General features: G+C 34.0%; 1 protein-coding gene across 1 annotated transcript in view; it reads right to left on the reverse strand.

Moving 5' to 3' along the window:
* Nucleotides 1-3: 3 nt before the first annotated feature.
* The window catches only part of LOC117107801, a gene marked incomplete at its 3' end in the record, with an annotated part of 20,541 nt that continues 4,630 nt past the window's right edge, over nt 4-15,914 (reverse strand). Inside the window, exons 2-23 of the mRNA XM_033249577.1 lie at nt 15,042-15,110; nt 14,303-14,381; nt 13,465-13,532; nt 13,112-13,196; nt 12,487-12,537; nt 12,111-12,170; nt 9,479-9,640; nt 8,649-9,095; nt 8,082-8,258; nt 7,002-7,433; nt 6,301-6,463; nt 6,026-6,132; nt 5,743-5,843; nt 4,955-5,075; nt 4,497-4,729; nt 4,094-4,195; nt 3,655-3,837; nt 3,300-3,560; nt 1,257-1,463; nt 982-1,143; nt 539-853; nt 4-59 (exon numbers count right to left, since the gene is read on the reverse strand). Of these exons, the coding sequence (XP_033105468.1) occupies nt 4-59; nt 539-853; nt 982-1,143; nt 1,257-1,463; nt 3,300-3,560; nt 3,655-3,837; nt 4,094-4,195; nt 4,497-4,729; nt 4,955-5,075; nt 5,743-5,843; nt 6,026-6,132; nt 6,301-6,463; nt 7,002-7,433; nt 8,082-8,258; nt 8,649-9,095; nt 9,479-9,640; nt 12,111-12,170; nt 12,487-12,537; nt 13,112-13,196; nt 13,465-13,532; nt 14,303-14,381; nt 15,042-15,053 (3,584 nt within the window). The remainder of the gene's footprint in view (nt 60-538; nt 854-981; nt 1,144-1,256; nt 1,464-3,299; nt 3,561-3,654; nt 3,838-4,093; nt 4,196-4,496; nt 4,730-4,954; nt 5,076-5,742; nt 5,844-6,025; nt 6,133-6,300; nt 6,464-7,001; nt 7,434-8,081; nt 8,259-8,648; nt 9,096-9,478; nt 9,641-12,110; nt 12,171-12,486; nt 12,538-13,111; nt 13,197-13,464; nt 13,533-14,302; nt 14,382-15,041; nt 15,111-15,914) is intronic.

Consider the following 15,914-nt stretch of genomic DNA (forward strand, 5'->3'; position numbering starts at 1 on the left):
TCCTCTTCCTCTTCCTCTTCATCATCACTTCCAACAGATTTAGCCCGCACAATGGCTACCTACAGGCCACAAAGATATTTGTATATTTTAAAATTAAAATACCAATTCTTTTTTTCAATGTTCCATTTTTTCAGAACCAGTAAATTTGCTAAAGCTTTTGACACTGACTTGTGGTTGAATATTTATGAAACCACTTTTTTTTATTGCAACCGTTCTGCTGTTTTTCATCCTAAACCGTTAAGAGCAATCATAACAATAGGTAGATTATAATGATAATTTACCAATACATATGCAGCTAATTTTTATTTGAGAAAAATAATACAAATGGGTCATGTTATGAATGCTAATTGCCATTGTGATCACCATATGATTGGGATATCCTTAGAAAGTGATTAAGTTCCTTGTTCAGAGTCCTCCTGGCCAGCATTTTGTGGTTCTTTGATTCATCTGAACCATATTTTTGTGAAAACCTAAATATATTGAATTGTTAATCATTGTTAATTTGACTAATCATTATCATAACCATCACCATCACTACCTGGATGCAAGATCTCTTCTGAGGCAGGATCCTCAGGATCATGTCATGATCATCATCCACAAAAAGGTTGGCTTGTTGGTAGAAGAGCCTAGGCTCATAGCCTCCCTGATGCTGTGACCACTGCACAAGCCTCACAAGGAGTCGGTAAAAGAGACCTTCAGGCAAGAACCCATTGAAGTCAATGTACAGGATGACCACTGATTTGGACTTCATTAGCTGATCCATGCACACCATCTCATCTTCTTGCTTCTTTAGCAGGGATGGTACATAGAAGAGACGATTCCCTTCCTTTGGTGATCCGACAACGGCTGGAATCTAACAGAAAGCAAGTAACCATTTAATATACCATAATGTGCATGGTAACAGTAAAATGATCTGAAAAGGCTTCTAAAGTATCTGAAAGAGATAGTAAAGATTAAACAGACCAATCAGAGCATCTGTACCTCAGAAGATTGTGCCTTGACACAAAGCAAGTCAAACTTCTGCATCAGCTGTAACAAGCCTTCTAACTGGTCAAGGAAGTCATGCCACATGTGTTGGATCAGCCTCTCTTCCAGGAGTCCTTCTTCATCAAGTCTTGCCCATGAACTTCTGAATTTGGCCCACTTAAATACAAAGAAAAATTCTTATATTCTTAAAAAAATTACTCTCACAAATATAATTATATAATAATATTATTATGTAATTATTAAAAGAAAATTGAAAGAAATTGTCCTACTTGCTCTGACGGATCCTTGACTGTGATCACTCTCCTAAAGATACATATTAACCAATGAGGATTCAGGATGATGATGTCATTGAGAGCACTGCCTGGTGTATGCCGTTCACCGTAGTAGATGATGTTTCCGAGGTCATGGTAGAAATGCAACATAGTGAACAGTTGAATTTCTTTGATGACACCACACTTTGCAGCTAGTTCTTTCACCTATTATTTAAAATTTAAAGCAATTATGAAATATTTGTATATACACTACATCAGTTCCAACTACATATCCTCATAAAAATGAATTTTATTCACAAGAGTTTGTAAAAATATAAAATAAATTTCTTAAATTTAACAAAATTGCACCACTCTCTCAAATAATTAAGGTTTCTAAAAGCAGCAGATCAACCATCAAACAATTATAAAATGTAACCACCTTGGGCATGTCATTTCGAAACACGCATGCAGATATCACATGTATGCATATAACACCCAACTGTACATAGCATTTAAGCCTGAGTCACTTGACGATGCAATCCGATCTATGGAAGTATGTTTAAATGATGTCAAGTTATGGTTGGCACTAAACAAGCTATGTTTTAACACTAGTAAAACAGAAGCATTGTATATCCACTCGCGCTATCGAAAAAACTTACCGAATGCATTCTGCATTGTGTTGGCGATACTACTATTGTTCCATCTGTTTCTGTTGCAACATCGGCGTTACATTTGACTCTACAATGACGCTTAAGAAACATGTAACCAACATTTGCAAATCTGTTTCTTACCACATCAGAAACATCAGGCATATCAGACGGTTTCTGAACGAAGAAGCTACATTGAAACTTGTGCACTCTCTTGTTACATCTAGAATCGACTATTGTAATGGAATCTTATGTGGACTACCATATGCATCGATCAAGCGAATTCAACTTCAATTAAATACTGCCGCACGTCTCGTCAAACAAATACCGAAAACTCACCACATCACCTCTACATTGAAAACACTTCACTGGTTTCCAGTAAGGCAGCGCATTATATTTAAGATCCTTGTTCACACCTTTAAATGCCTTCACAACTTATCGCCTACGTACCTGACCGATCTTATCCATCTCTGGTCATCAACATGTTATCTAAGTCTATGTTCCACCTCATGTCCATATACTTTATCTACCCCTTTAATTCGTTCTAAATATGGAGAGAGGTCCTTTCAAGCTGCTTCTCCCAAGCTATGGAATGCACTCCCTATTGAGATCCGACAGTCTCCTTCTCTATCCATTAAGGAGAGACTCAAGACCTACCTTCTTCAAACTTTTTAATTTTTCCTTTTTTGTTGTTTTACCTTTGTTGTTTTACTTTCATCATTTAGTTTTTCTAGGATAGGCAAGTCTAGACATCACCTGAGCATCTCTGAGTTACAATCCTGCAAACCACTGCTTGCATGTGGTCTCAAATTGCAGGAAAACGGTGCGGTGATGTTGGTTCCCCTGCGATAGTCTGTTTTCTCATGCTTTTTTTAAATTCTTAGGTCGCTTGGTTAGACTTTAGGATTTAGTTTTTGGTTTGTTTTCTTTCGTGTAACTTAAGCGCATAGAGACCATGTAGTATGCGCTTTACAAGTGCCAAACCATTACCATTACCACCTCCTATGGTAACTTGGTGTAACATAACAACCACCTGTGGTAACCAAGGTGTAACGTAACGTCGAGTTGTGGTAACCAATATGAACAGAAGCAAAGGTGTAGCATAACAACCACCTGTGATAACCACAGAATAAAATACCAACCACCTTGCTATCCAAGGAATAAAATACCAACCACCTCTGGCAACCAAGTTGTACCATAACCACCTGTGGTAACCGAGGTGAAACATAACCACCTGTGGTAACCAAAATGTAACTTAACCACCTGTGGTATCCAATATCTGAGTTGTTATACCATAACAACTGCTGTGGCAATTAATGGGTAACATAAGAATCGTCTTCAAAATAAAGAGTAATCCACCAGTCTTAACCAAGTTGTGAAACATTTACCTAGCAAACAACCTACTGCTACTTGCCTCTGTGAAGTTGATTGAGTGCGTTTGCTTGTTGCGCAACTGCTCAATCTCATGCAAGAAATCCAGCCACTTAATGGGGATTCTCTCCCCCATGTAGTGCTCTAACTTAGCAACCTCGGTGATGTGGTCCCTCAAGTGAACAATGGCTTGATCCAGGGGTGACCTGAGGCTGTTGTCAATTGCGTAGTACTTGCTCACTACATGGCCCTCATATGGTGTCCCTCTTAATGCCTTCTTAATAACTGCAAACTTCTCTTCTGCCTGTCAATCAAATAGAATATAGAAGAAAACAACATAATACACAGTACCCAAATAAATCAATAGTACTTGTATATTTGAATAAGTTAATACTCACTAGCGCTTGTCTCTCTTCCGCATTTCCTGGTAAGCTTTCTCTATGTGTGCCAGCAATGAACACTGGTGGTGAGAACTGCTCCTGGTTTGCCACCGATGGGTTTTCGGTGGTATTTGAGTAGATTGACCGCAACCAGAAAATTATAAAATCCAAGTTGCTCATATGATGTTCCGAAAATGAAACCTATTAGAAATAATAATAATTTTAAAACCTTTTTTTTATAATTAACTTTATTGGAAAAGTTGGTTCTATTCCTATTTTTTTTTCGTTCTTTAACTACTCATACATACTCAATAATAATGTCACATAATTTTTTTTGTATGACTTGTTTTGTTAAAATTTGAATATTGTACATATGTGTATGAATAGTAGCAGCCCTTGATGGCTTATAATTGCAAAATCCCAATTAAATTTAAATTGAAGATTAAAAAAAAAATACCTTTCCACCCTCTCGCTTATATATCTGTACTTTAGCAGGTGCATGGAGGTCATGGCAAAGATTGAAGCAAATGATGTAGAGAGCACGAGATACCAAGAACACCTGAAACAATAAAATACATATACACTTTTTATCTGGTCGTTTTAAATGTGTCTGGATAATTAAAATAGAGCTGGTCTAATATATATTTGAATAACTTAAAAAATAAATAAAATTTATCCTGATAATAACAAAACATACTAATGCACATGAACATATAAAAAAGCATTCAAGTAGTATTAGACTACAAATTGAAATCTTTAATGCTCTTAATGCTAACCAAAAAAAAAAACAAATAAAAAATTTAAATAATCTATCTCTTCTTGCTAAGGTTTGAAATTGTTTGACTTTCTGGCAACCATACCTGGTGAGTGATATAGTAGAGATCCTGTCCAGCAAAATCCCAGATACTCAGAATCAAGTCATCAAGTGTCTCCTCTAACCCTTCATTTTCTTCTCGCCTTTCTTGATCTTGGAGAATCTGTAAGACAATTTGAACGACCTCTTCCGGAACATCAGGTGTTGTTGGTGAAGTTAAATCACCTACTGATGAAGTATTCTTTAGAGCATCTACCTCACCATCTGAGGCTGGCACATCTGTCAAGTTAATGTTAATGTTAACCCCTATTATTTAATGTCCAACATATATTTAGGTACATATCTGTACAATATTCGTCAGCCCTATCCACATCCCTATTTATCTATTATTCATTAAGTTATTCAACACTCCATACATCTGTCTGCATTTCTGTATTCAGGCAATACTTTTTCATAATATGATAAAAGTTTGCTGCAAAAATATAAATTAAAGTTTAATAATACCTTCAGATGATGTCATTTGGTCATGTGACTGCACAGGTGCATCAGGTGATGTGTTTGTTGACTTGGTAACATCCGGTAATTCTACACTTTCAAATGTCTTGATTTCATCTTTCACTGATGGCTGTATGGTATAAAGATATTTTATTTACAAACATAGAAATCCTATCCTTTTTATCGTTATTAAAAAAGCACATAAAATACATACTGAATCATGCAAACTTTTTAAGATAAATGTCTGTACTTAAAGCCAGGCATGCAATGCGCTCATACGATTCCATTGACAATGAAATCCAACAAAGCGATAAATTGTTTTCAATCCGCTCACCAAGTATCAACAAGCGATGTTGCGTCAAAAAGAATTTAAAGACAGCCTAGATGGATTTGGTTGTCAAAGGTCATATGACGAAGTTTGTGACTGGCTTTATACAGGCAAAACATTGTGGCTGTTGAAAGTGCAGTTTAGTGTTCTTGCAAATGACATCATAATTTGTATTTTTTTAACATTAACCTTTCTCACTATCACTTTAAATATCCTCATTTTTTTTTTATGCATTTAGGTCACTGTATAGGTTTTAACAAATAATTATGTAAAAGCACAACATTTAAGGAAGAGAAATAAGTATGGTATGTTAACAATGCAACGTTCAAGGGCTGGCATCTTGAAGTCCTGTTCTAGTCACTAAATTAACATTATTATAGTCGCCTCATCACTAAAAATACTAATTATATCACTCATAAAATTGTTTATAGTTTGTCATACAATGATATATCTCCACAGATATACAAACCTGAGATTCTGGTTGTTTTTCATTTTTCTTCTGCAGAAGCTTTACTGCAACCTGTTCTGCAATAGCTCTCAGATACTGCTGCCTTGCTTCACTTATTGTCCCTTTGAATAAAAAAAAATCTTTCAGTCAGATTTATTCAAGGTTATCACAGTTACTACTATTAAAATGAACCATCCATGGTCAATCTACTTGATTTCTTATTCTTTTATGTGGAACAAGCAATATTTAGAAGCTACAATATCATTGCTCAATTTAAATAAACCAGGTGTATTGATTTAGATACCTTCAGGTGATTTCGGTTGTGGTTTCCAGTTGGTGGTATGCTTAACACTGAGTGTGCATGACAATGACGCTTCAATTCCATCAGTAACTTCTTCAGTAGCGTCAAATCTGAGCAAAAATAAATCAAATATAAACCAATGATTTAAATAATCTTTCCAAAATAATTATATTTGGAGACTTAGGAAGCAGGTGGTCTCTGTTTATGCAAGTACTTTCAACAGGTTATCCAAAATATATTTTAAATAAACCTACCATAAACCCAAAGCGAAAACTTACTCTTGTTCTGTAAGGGCTTTGGTGAGACTGGTTTTACCAACACGCTCTGGTCCAACAAGCATTAGGCGTGTTTGGTAGATGGGTTTGCTGCCCTCTTGTATTGCATCAATAAAAGCATTATTAGCCTCCAGACCTCTTGCTAGCACTTCAAGTGGGACTTGACCTGTATTAATGATTAATGAATGGATAGATCAGTATTATACCTATATCATAACAATGCTTACTATTTTTCCCTTTGATTGTGGTTTAAAACTTACTTGTTACTTGTTCCACTAGCTACCCTTATTTAGTTTAGAAAACACTTTGCTGTCATCCTGGCTCAAAAGGATACTGAAACTCATCATTAGAGAGGGGCTTCCCTGATCTGGTCAAGTCTTGCCTAGTGCAAGGCTATCACCATGAAACACACCAATGACAGACCATGAAAATCTTATATAAATATTTCCAGTGAGGTCTTTTTGGTGAATTGAGCAGTATTCTGGAAGACAATCCCCTAGTCTTTTGCTAAATAGTGTATACTTACTTCCTTAACATGCGCATGAGACATTGCACAGGACTGATGGCTCAAACATCTCAATACCATACAATATTCATTTGAAAAACTGTGCCTTTGCATTCAAAGATGGGCATACCATGTGTTCATGTCATTCATAGAATATACATCTGTATACATTATTAAAGTTAATCTCTTGCAAACTTACCTCCTTTAATATCCACTACTCTGTCTCCGTAACGAATAATAAGCTCCTCCTTAAGCTTAAAAGCATTGGACGGATATCCGGTATAAAAATACACCTCTTTAATGCTTTCCCGCTTAAACTTGTTCATGAAGCGGTGTATGGCATCGAGCATGATAAGTGCACATTGGCGCTGCCCGATTTCTGTATATCGGTTGTAGATCAATGGTAGCACAATTGATTTTAATCCAGCTTTTCCAGCTGTCATCAGACAGTCAATTGTACAGGTTTCAATCTGGAGACTCTGTTGGGTGTAGTCTTTGGCTTCATCGTCATTTCCTCGCACATGGTAGAGATGCTGAAATGGAAGCTTTCCTGCTGATGTTATAACCAGATTCAGCTGGTGTAGCTTATGACTTTCAAAGGCTTTCTGGATTACATCTGTTGGCAGAGCAGCTTAAAAAACAAGAAAGTATAACATATACATTTTTTTGTCTTTCTTACATTTATTTACAAAATATCACATTATTTTAACTGTCATCATTCAATCATCATTTGTTATCGGTTCATGAAAATTTAAAAAAAACCATTTCTGCTTTATTGACAATAGCAGGGCCATATCCACAAATTTCACTGAGGAGGTGGGAGGGGGTGGGGAAGAGATGCAGAAGTGTGTAAATGTGGACCAACTTGGGTACACTAGAATTTCTCATGTTTTATTGTCTTTTTACTCACGCAAGGATTGTTGAAGAGATGAAAACGGTATATATCAATTTACTTTCATTAAATTTATTCCAACTGTAAAAATTTTGCATGCGCAGCTAACACAGTAAATTTGAGTACACTGCATAAGTAATTCAAAGAAGAACTGATGTGTTGAGAGTACTACTAATCTGTAATTCTTTTTTTTTAATGTAATCTTTTGAATAGCTTGTAAAATTTTATAAGACTTTGAAATTTTTTGCTTTGTTTGTGACATTAATAATTTTGTATGCCTTTTATACTGTAAACAATTTTTTTCACAATTCAGTTTTAAAATGCAATGAAATTATGTTGTACTTTTTATTATGAATAAAGATAACTTGATACTAAAGTGTTTCTTACCCTCAACAAGGATTCTTGCAGTTAATCCAGAATAAGCAATTGTGAAATTTGCCGAAGGAGTCACAAGAACATCTGCAGGCTGTTTCTTTGGGTCACCGCTAGCAACAATTAAGCGTGCTTGCGTGTCAGGATATGTGTACTCGCACATTAACTGAGTTGGCATTTGATATGCTCTCACTGTTTAAAAATCATTAAAAAAAAGTTATGCACATATAAATTTAATCATATGAATTTTTCTGCTGATAAATTGCTTTAGCGATAAATATTCAATATATTCTATAATTTATCAACATAATTGCTTTCTTCTAATTTATTTTTACCTCTGGAAAGAAGATTATGTTTGTCTGTCATAAGCAGGATTTGGGTACACATTAACTGATGATAGATCAATGAATGGGGTGAAAAGATCGAAGGTCAAAAACATTATAAAAAAATCATAGGATTATGCCAAAACTAATGGATAATCATCATAAAACCTATGGAGTAGTACATAGTGGTCTTTTGTATTCTTCTATTTTCAGGCAGTTATGTTACTAAGGTGTAAGGTTTTTTTTTTTTAAATCCTACCTTTTCTTTCTTGGACTCCAGTTTGCAAAGCCTGCTGGAATCTCAGTGCCTTCTGTTTGATCCGGTCAATAAATATTACTTCTTTTATACTTGATCTACCAGACATGTGTTCCAAATAATCAAGAACTGTTGACACAATGATATCAGCACATATCTGTGGCAGAGTGGCACTTTTACCAAAATGAAAACGCCAGAGAGAGCTGTACAAGAGTGGGATAGTAATAGACACACAATTGAGAAGCTTCTCACACTGTTGTAGTGAATGGATGATATTCTGTGTTAGGATGGACTGCCATTTATAGTTATCATCAATTCCTGGGATGCCAATGTGGAAGATGTATTTGCATTTGAGATCTCCTCCATCAGTTGTTATGACTCTATTGTCCTGCCTTGAACTTCGCAAGATTGCTAATTTGTCTGTAAATTCATTTGTTGTCTTGTATCCAGCTATACAGCACAAAAACAGACAATATCAACATTAAATACAAATTTATTAAATACTGCTTCTAAATCTGTCATGGTTGAAATGTCTTTAATGATAGTACTCTACAGACTATGCATTCTTGTGTCACAGTTTGCAGGGCCCTGACCCTGACCTTGAAGGGGTCCCAATGTTGATATATAACAGCATAATGTGTCTCCGACACCAACTGTAGGACATATCATATTATATCCAGTGATGGGTTAAAGGGGGCCCATAAATTTGTAATTTTTTTTATTGGAGAGAAAAAGAAAATTGTATTCAAATTGTAATTTGGAATAATTGTGATGGATAACACCAAAGAGGACATATGATAAAGTAACTTGTTTTTGTAGTGTCAAATTTTTACCTTTCTGAAATGCAACACTTCCTAGGCCGAAGCTGACCATACGAAAATTCCTGTCAAAAGTTGTAACAACTATTGCATCTGTGTTGCGATAGCAAATATCACCACAATCAACTGACAAGGAAACATTGTGTAGTTGGTATGTGTGGTATGTTGTCAGCCCTTCTGAAAACATAATGATCTATTTTTGTTACTTAAATCAAATGAAATATATACAAACAAAAAAATTATATACAATAAGATATTGTTTATAAAAATTGCTATGTTATGAGAATAGGTAATTAGCCTGTTTATCAAGGTATTAAGTATTCACAAAGTATACAACATAATATTTGGGAAATTTAAAATTAAAAAACAATAGTGATGGCCCAAAAGCCAGCAGGTACAAAATTCTACAATAATGGTACAGTGATACAAAAAAAAAATTGTAAAATTTGAGAATGTGGAACTGGAAGTGAATCGGGGAGGGGGGGGGTGTGCAAAAATTGAGAAAGCGGAACTAGATCTCTATTCCAATGAATACCTGATGGTCATTTTTAGTAGTGGAACTAATTTGCTGTAATATAATTTTGCCACCCCCCACCCCCAGCAGATGTATTTGTTTAATTTATTACCAAAAGATCCACTGATTAATCTCAGATAAGATAGTTTAATACATACTCCAAGTATCAAAATGCATGCCATCGTGTCGGGATTCAACATTTCGACATATGTCAAAATATTGAATCCTGACACGATGGCGTGCATTTCGATACTTGGAGTATGTATTACTATCTTAATTTATTACCTAACCATTTATCTGTATTAGGCTTACATAAGACAATATTGAATTATTTAGATACTACAGTACAATGAATATATAGGGTGTACAGACGAAGTTTTTGAAAATGGTTATGCTAGACAAGTGGCAGAGAGGAGTCTAATAAGCATGCTGCCAAGGTGTGGTACTTGCCTCATAATGGAGTTTTTTACCCGATGAAGGGAAAACTGAGAGCAGCGTTTTACTGTACTGCAAAAATACAGTGTCCACTGTCCAAAATGGATATCATTTTTTCTCTTCATTGTTTTTTACAATCAATAAAATATTTATTTGATTCTTTCTAAAAGAATATGTGAATTATTTTGAAACACATTAACAAATTTATTATTCCAACCAGGGACAGAACAATGAGAAATATGGTGTTGAAAATGTACCGAATAATGAAAATATAATGTAAAAACTTATTAGCATAATCACATAAGTAACCAAAAACAATAAGTTCCTTGTTAATGTCATCTTGCATTCTGCCAAGTTTGAAACAAATCAGATCATGGTAACAATCAATTTACTACCAACAATGACAGTCACATAAAGAAGAACCAGGGTAAAAACAGTACCTCCCTGGCCTTTTCTCATTTAGGGAAGCTAATTAGAATTTTATTTTTATTTAAAACAATTCCTAATAATCCATTCATTTTTATACTGTATTAAAACTATTAAAGTACATTTATTAAACTAGAAGGTGTGCTCGCTTACCCTCTAGTATATGAACGTTGTGATTACATTCAATAATAAAAAGAACAATATGATCACTAAAAGAAGATAGGCTGCATGTTGCATCTCATTCAGTTATTTCTTTAGTTACGTAATGTCAGAAAAGCAGTTGTTAGATCATGGAGGTACAGTATTAGTGAGAAGATCACTCGAAAAGAGATGTTTTTGACACGACAAACCAGTGTGTTCCCCGCAAGTTGTTATCTATCGTATCATTAACCATTTTTCATTAGCAACAACCTGGCAACAACAGAATTTTATACGCTTTAAACCATGGAGGAATTAGTTTAGAAAAACTAATTCCTCCATGGAACCAGCAGTTTTGCGATGTGGCAAATTAAACTGTTGGACGTGAACTTATATTATCTTTAAAATTACTAATGTTCCCCTTATTAAAATTTTTCAGACTTTTAATATGTTGCTATGTGGATATTTCAGAAACAGATGTATTTCCTTTGCAATTAGTTCTTTCTAGGTTCATCGTAACTTTGTCACAGATTGACTGGACTATAAGCTTAGGCAACTTAAACTGATACTTACTGGTACTCCAACTTTTCTAAAAGCAAAACAGAAAAATAAAATTGTACCCGACCCAGTTTTGAACTGGTCACCACAGGCAAGCTAGCTACAGGCATCCAGAAAATCCAGTCTGGCGCCGCCCTCTCCCAGGGGTCGTCAAAAGATTTGAAAAAAGATAAGTGGAATTCAGAAAAAACATTCATTTTGACCATGAAAAATGTACAGCACAACATATTTTGGTCAGAGGCAGATAAGCACACAGATAATCCCAAAACCGAGTGTGCTTGACGAAAAATGAATATCTTTAACCGACCGTGCCTGAAAACCAAGTGTGCTTGAAAACCAACTGCGTATAAATGACACCTTTAGGCATTCCATATAATACTGCAAAGAGACACAGCTACAGAAGGCCTATACACTGAAATTGTGTTCGTTAAATACTTTTTTTCTAATGTTGGCCCATTGTTAGTAAGGTAATACTTATAATTTCTATGATACACCATTGGTAACTTTCTACATCATAGGAAACATCTCATTAAGTACCATTACAATTTACTGCATCAATATAACCAGAAAGCTTACCTTCATCCTTATACCTTAGATCTTCAACAAAATCTTTAGCTATTGAATTAAACAATTCTTCTGCAATTATAAAAAAAAAATTAATTTCATTTACACAAAAAAAGAAACAAGTTTACTTGAATTTGTAAATGAAAAATTCTTTAATGTAACAGTACATAATATAAATGACTTTAATATTCCAAATTCAATATACATTTACTTTCTTAATTTGGTGATGGATGAGCCAATCGCTGGGCCTTGTCATTCTGCAATTCATATTTCAATAGGCCTAGAAGATTGAGGCTGAAGTAGACAGTCAGGAGTGGGGCTTGATTAAATGTTTTTAAATATTCTATTCTGTCAATAATTTTTAACCTGCAATAGATGAAAGACTTACTTATATTGCTTCCTGTTTTACAGGAAGTCTCAAACACTTTTGCCTTTATACCTGTAAGAAAAAATAAAATCAATAAAACTTATACCTTCAAATGGCATAAAATAATGCAGTGATGAAAAAGAAGCTTACAGTTTATTAGGGTTTTCTTTGCGTATGAGCTGTTAATTCCACCATAAATGGGTTATAGATAGAGAAACAAGTGAATTGAAAACTGAAAACTAAAAACTTAAAAAGAAAATAGCAAGTTATGACTCAATGAAGGGATTCAAAGGTAAAAATAGTTTAGCAAAATCTGCAACTATAAATTATTTGTTGAATATCAATTTGCTGAGCAGTAAAATTTATACCTTCATGTGGCCAAAAATAAGTGAAGAAAGACAAGGGTGCACTTTATTGATGTTTTCTTTACATGAGCTCTCAATTTCACCATTTACCATCCAAGTTCCATGTAATATTTCAGACTTTCTCGTGCAAGGCTCTCCTGAGCATCTTACATTAGATGGATTTGTGCGCTATATAAAACTACACTATTATTATTATTATTATTATTATATATGATTGTTAACAAATGCGGTCGCTGTTATGTTGTTGCTGCAAAGAAGTTAAAACAAATGTGTCTACTTACTATCACCATAGTCTTTTGTTTCTTGATAGTCAACTTCTCTATTCGTTTTATCTACTTTGGTACCACATAGATAAATTTTACAGTTCTGAAATAAAATCACAAATATAATACATTAAAAAATTACAAGCACAAATTAAGTACAGTATCAATAACTGTGTCCCTTCGACCTGCTTTTTGCCAATAATCTGTGAGAATTCATAAAATCAATTATATTGCATATGTGATTTTGTGTTTAAACTAATATACGTTTGTGTTTAGCCATATTTAATTTCTATTTGTGATACCATTATTGTTTTAATGTTTGCAATTTTCAAATGTTTGCTTAAATGTATGTGAACTGTCAAAACAGAAACCTTTTCATTCTGTAGAAGTTCATCAGCCCATAATTTAACCTTCTCAAAACTTGCGGTCTCAGTTACATCTGTTAAATAAAATATGATAAGCATAGTATTAGTTCTGATTGCCTAGAGAGATGTAACACCAAAAAGTACCTTTCAGTCCAAATAATCACATAGATTTAATTATTTCCAGCATAACATCAATTTTCAGGCCCTAAATTTTGGAATTTGTTGCTCTTCTATTTACAGTAGTCAATGCATCTTCCATTAACATTTTTACTAACCAACTCAAAAAACACTTAATTACTGGTTATTAATTTTTTTAAATATTCGATCTCCCCCTCCCCACTCTTTGTTGTTGTTGTTTGTTGCAGTTTGTCGGTATGTATTAGATTTGTTTTGATTGTTTTGCTTCTTGTTGTTTTTTTTTTTTTTCGTTTTGTCCTGTGCTGCCTCTGTCTTCTTTGTTAATCTCCTTTTTTTTTCTCTCTCTTTTCAGGCTATCCCACCACAAAGTGTGTTTGTCTTTTCTTCTCGTGTCTTGCCTTCTTCCTTTCACTTGTTTTTTTCAATTTTCATTATTAATTACTTGCATTTACTTTATATTTTAAAGAAAATTCTTCGTAATTGTTTTCAACAGGAAGTAAATAAACGTTGAATTGAATTGAATTAACTGATGTTTATTATACAATTTTAATTAAACCTGGCCAGTAATTGGATCCTTTCTCTTCTAATAATCCTTAGAATATAGTCTTCAGTATACCAGGTTACATATTTGTATTGTAGACTTAGTTTACCAGGTAAAGTTAACATAACATCAACCTTTGATATTATTAGATCATTTCTGACTTACCATGACATAAAATGGCCGCTTTGGCCCCTTTGCAGTAATTTCTACTCAGAGTGTCATACCTCTCGTTTCCAGCAGTGTCCTGTCCAAAATTAATTTACAATTGCAATTTTATTCAATGTACATTAATTTGTGATAACACTGTTCATTATGTTATTTTGGCTTAAAGTAAAAAGTTGCTGAGACACAATATACAATTTTGTTTTGCTTTCTAATGAATGTAAACTTCATTAATATTATTAGGCTGAGGATAAATACCACAATACTGATACGCCATCTGTCACAAAATGTGTGGGGAAAATGCAAGGAAAACTGAAAACATACCATTTACTTTTGCAATTTTACTACAAAAAAAAACTTAAATTACCAGCCAATTAAAGGGTATGAGAAAAATATTGAATAATATCTATACTGATTAATTGACATTTAAATTGTTTCTCTCAAAAATATTATTTGAAAGCTAATAACCTAATACAAAGTACGTGGTTTTCAGTTTATTTAGCTCTTCACAATTTTTCAACAAGCCTAAGGGGTGCTGTATAAATTCCTAGCCAACTTGTGTTTTTGTTTTGTTTGACTGGTTAAACAATATAATTATTATTTTTACAATTATAGTTTTATTGTAATATAGCAATAAGGACACATAATTTAATGTTTAAATTCTTTTACAAAGAATCTTACATACTCAGGTTTCCTTGATAACTATTTATTACATACAAAATTGCATCTTAAATATTCCTACCCAGATTAGCATGTTAACTGTTTGATCTCCGACAATCACGTTCTTTGATCCAAATGCTACACCGATGGTCTAAAATATGAAAGTAAGTGAAGTAGTGAGTTTGCAGATCACTTTACAGTACCAATGTTTTATTGATTCTGTGTCTTCTTTAGGTTTATGAAGTGCAAGGGAACTACAGAAAAGTAGTTGTTCAGGAACGGGTGCAGTTTTTGTTAAAGGGAGGAAACTGTTTACGAAGGAGAGGCACTAAGGAAGGGGAGTGAACTCTTCTTGTAATTTAAAATCTCGGGACTATATATTATAATATTTAACGTTAATTCTTCCTTTCATTCAATCACTCATTCCTTATTCCGCCTAGTAAGAAATATGTAAACAAAAAAAATAATATTTTAATAATAATGGAGGCAGTAAGTTAAAGTTGAGTTGGATTAACAATAGTGTTTGTGCACACTCGTAGGCCTGTTAATTTGAAGTAGAAATTTATAATCAAAATAATTCTACACTATCATTAAAAAAAATCATCAAAAAAATTTGTTTAATATAAAGTAAGTACAGAAGTGGGTGTCGCAGTCACAACCCAACTGAGGAATATCAGTCATTCATGTGAATCACATTCAAGCCCATAGCCAGGGGGGGTTCGTTGGGTTCGAACGAACCCCCCTTTAAGAAGTGCACTTTCAACAAAGGCTGGCTAGCCTACAATTTAGGCCTAGCCTAGAGCCTATCACCATTAAAAGTCCTATCTTAATACCTGATTGTTAGGCATACCTAGTAACATAAAAAATTCAGGCCCCGAAACTTTGACTCAGAAATACCGGGATGGTGTCCGGCAGGGGATAGTTTCACCTGTGTATATATATATATATATATATA

Source organism: Anneissia japonica, unplaced genomic scaffold (assembly GCF_011630105.1).
Source record: "Anneissia japonica isolate Jap-2015-1 unplaced genomic scaffold, ASM1163010v1 scaffold284916_len28856_cov111, whole genome shotgun sequence".
Lineage (NCBI taxonomy): Eukaryota > Metazoa > Echinodermata > Crinoidea > Comatulida > Comatulidae > Anneissia > Anneissia japonica.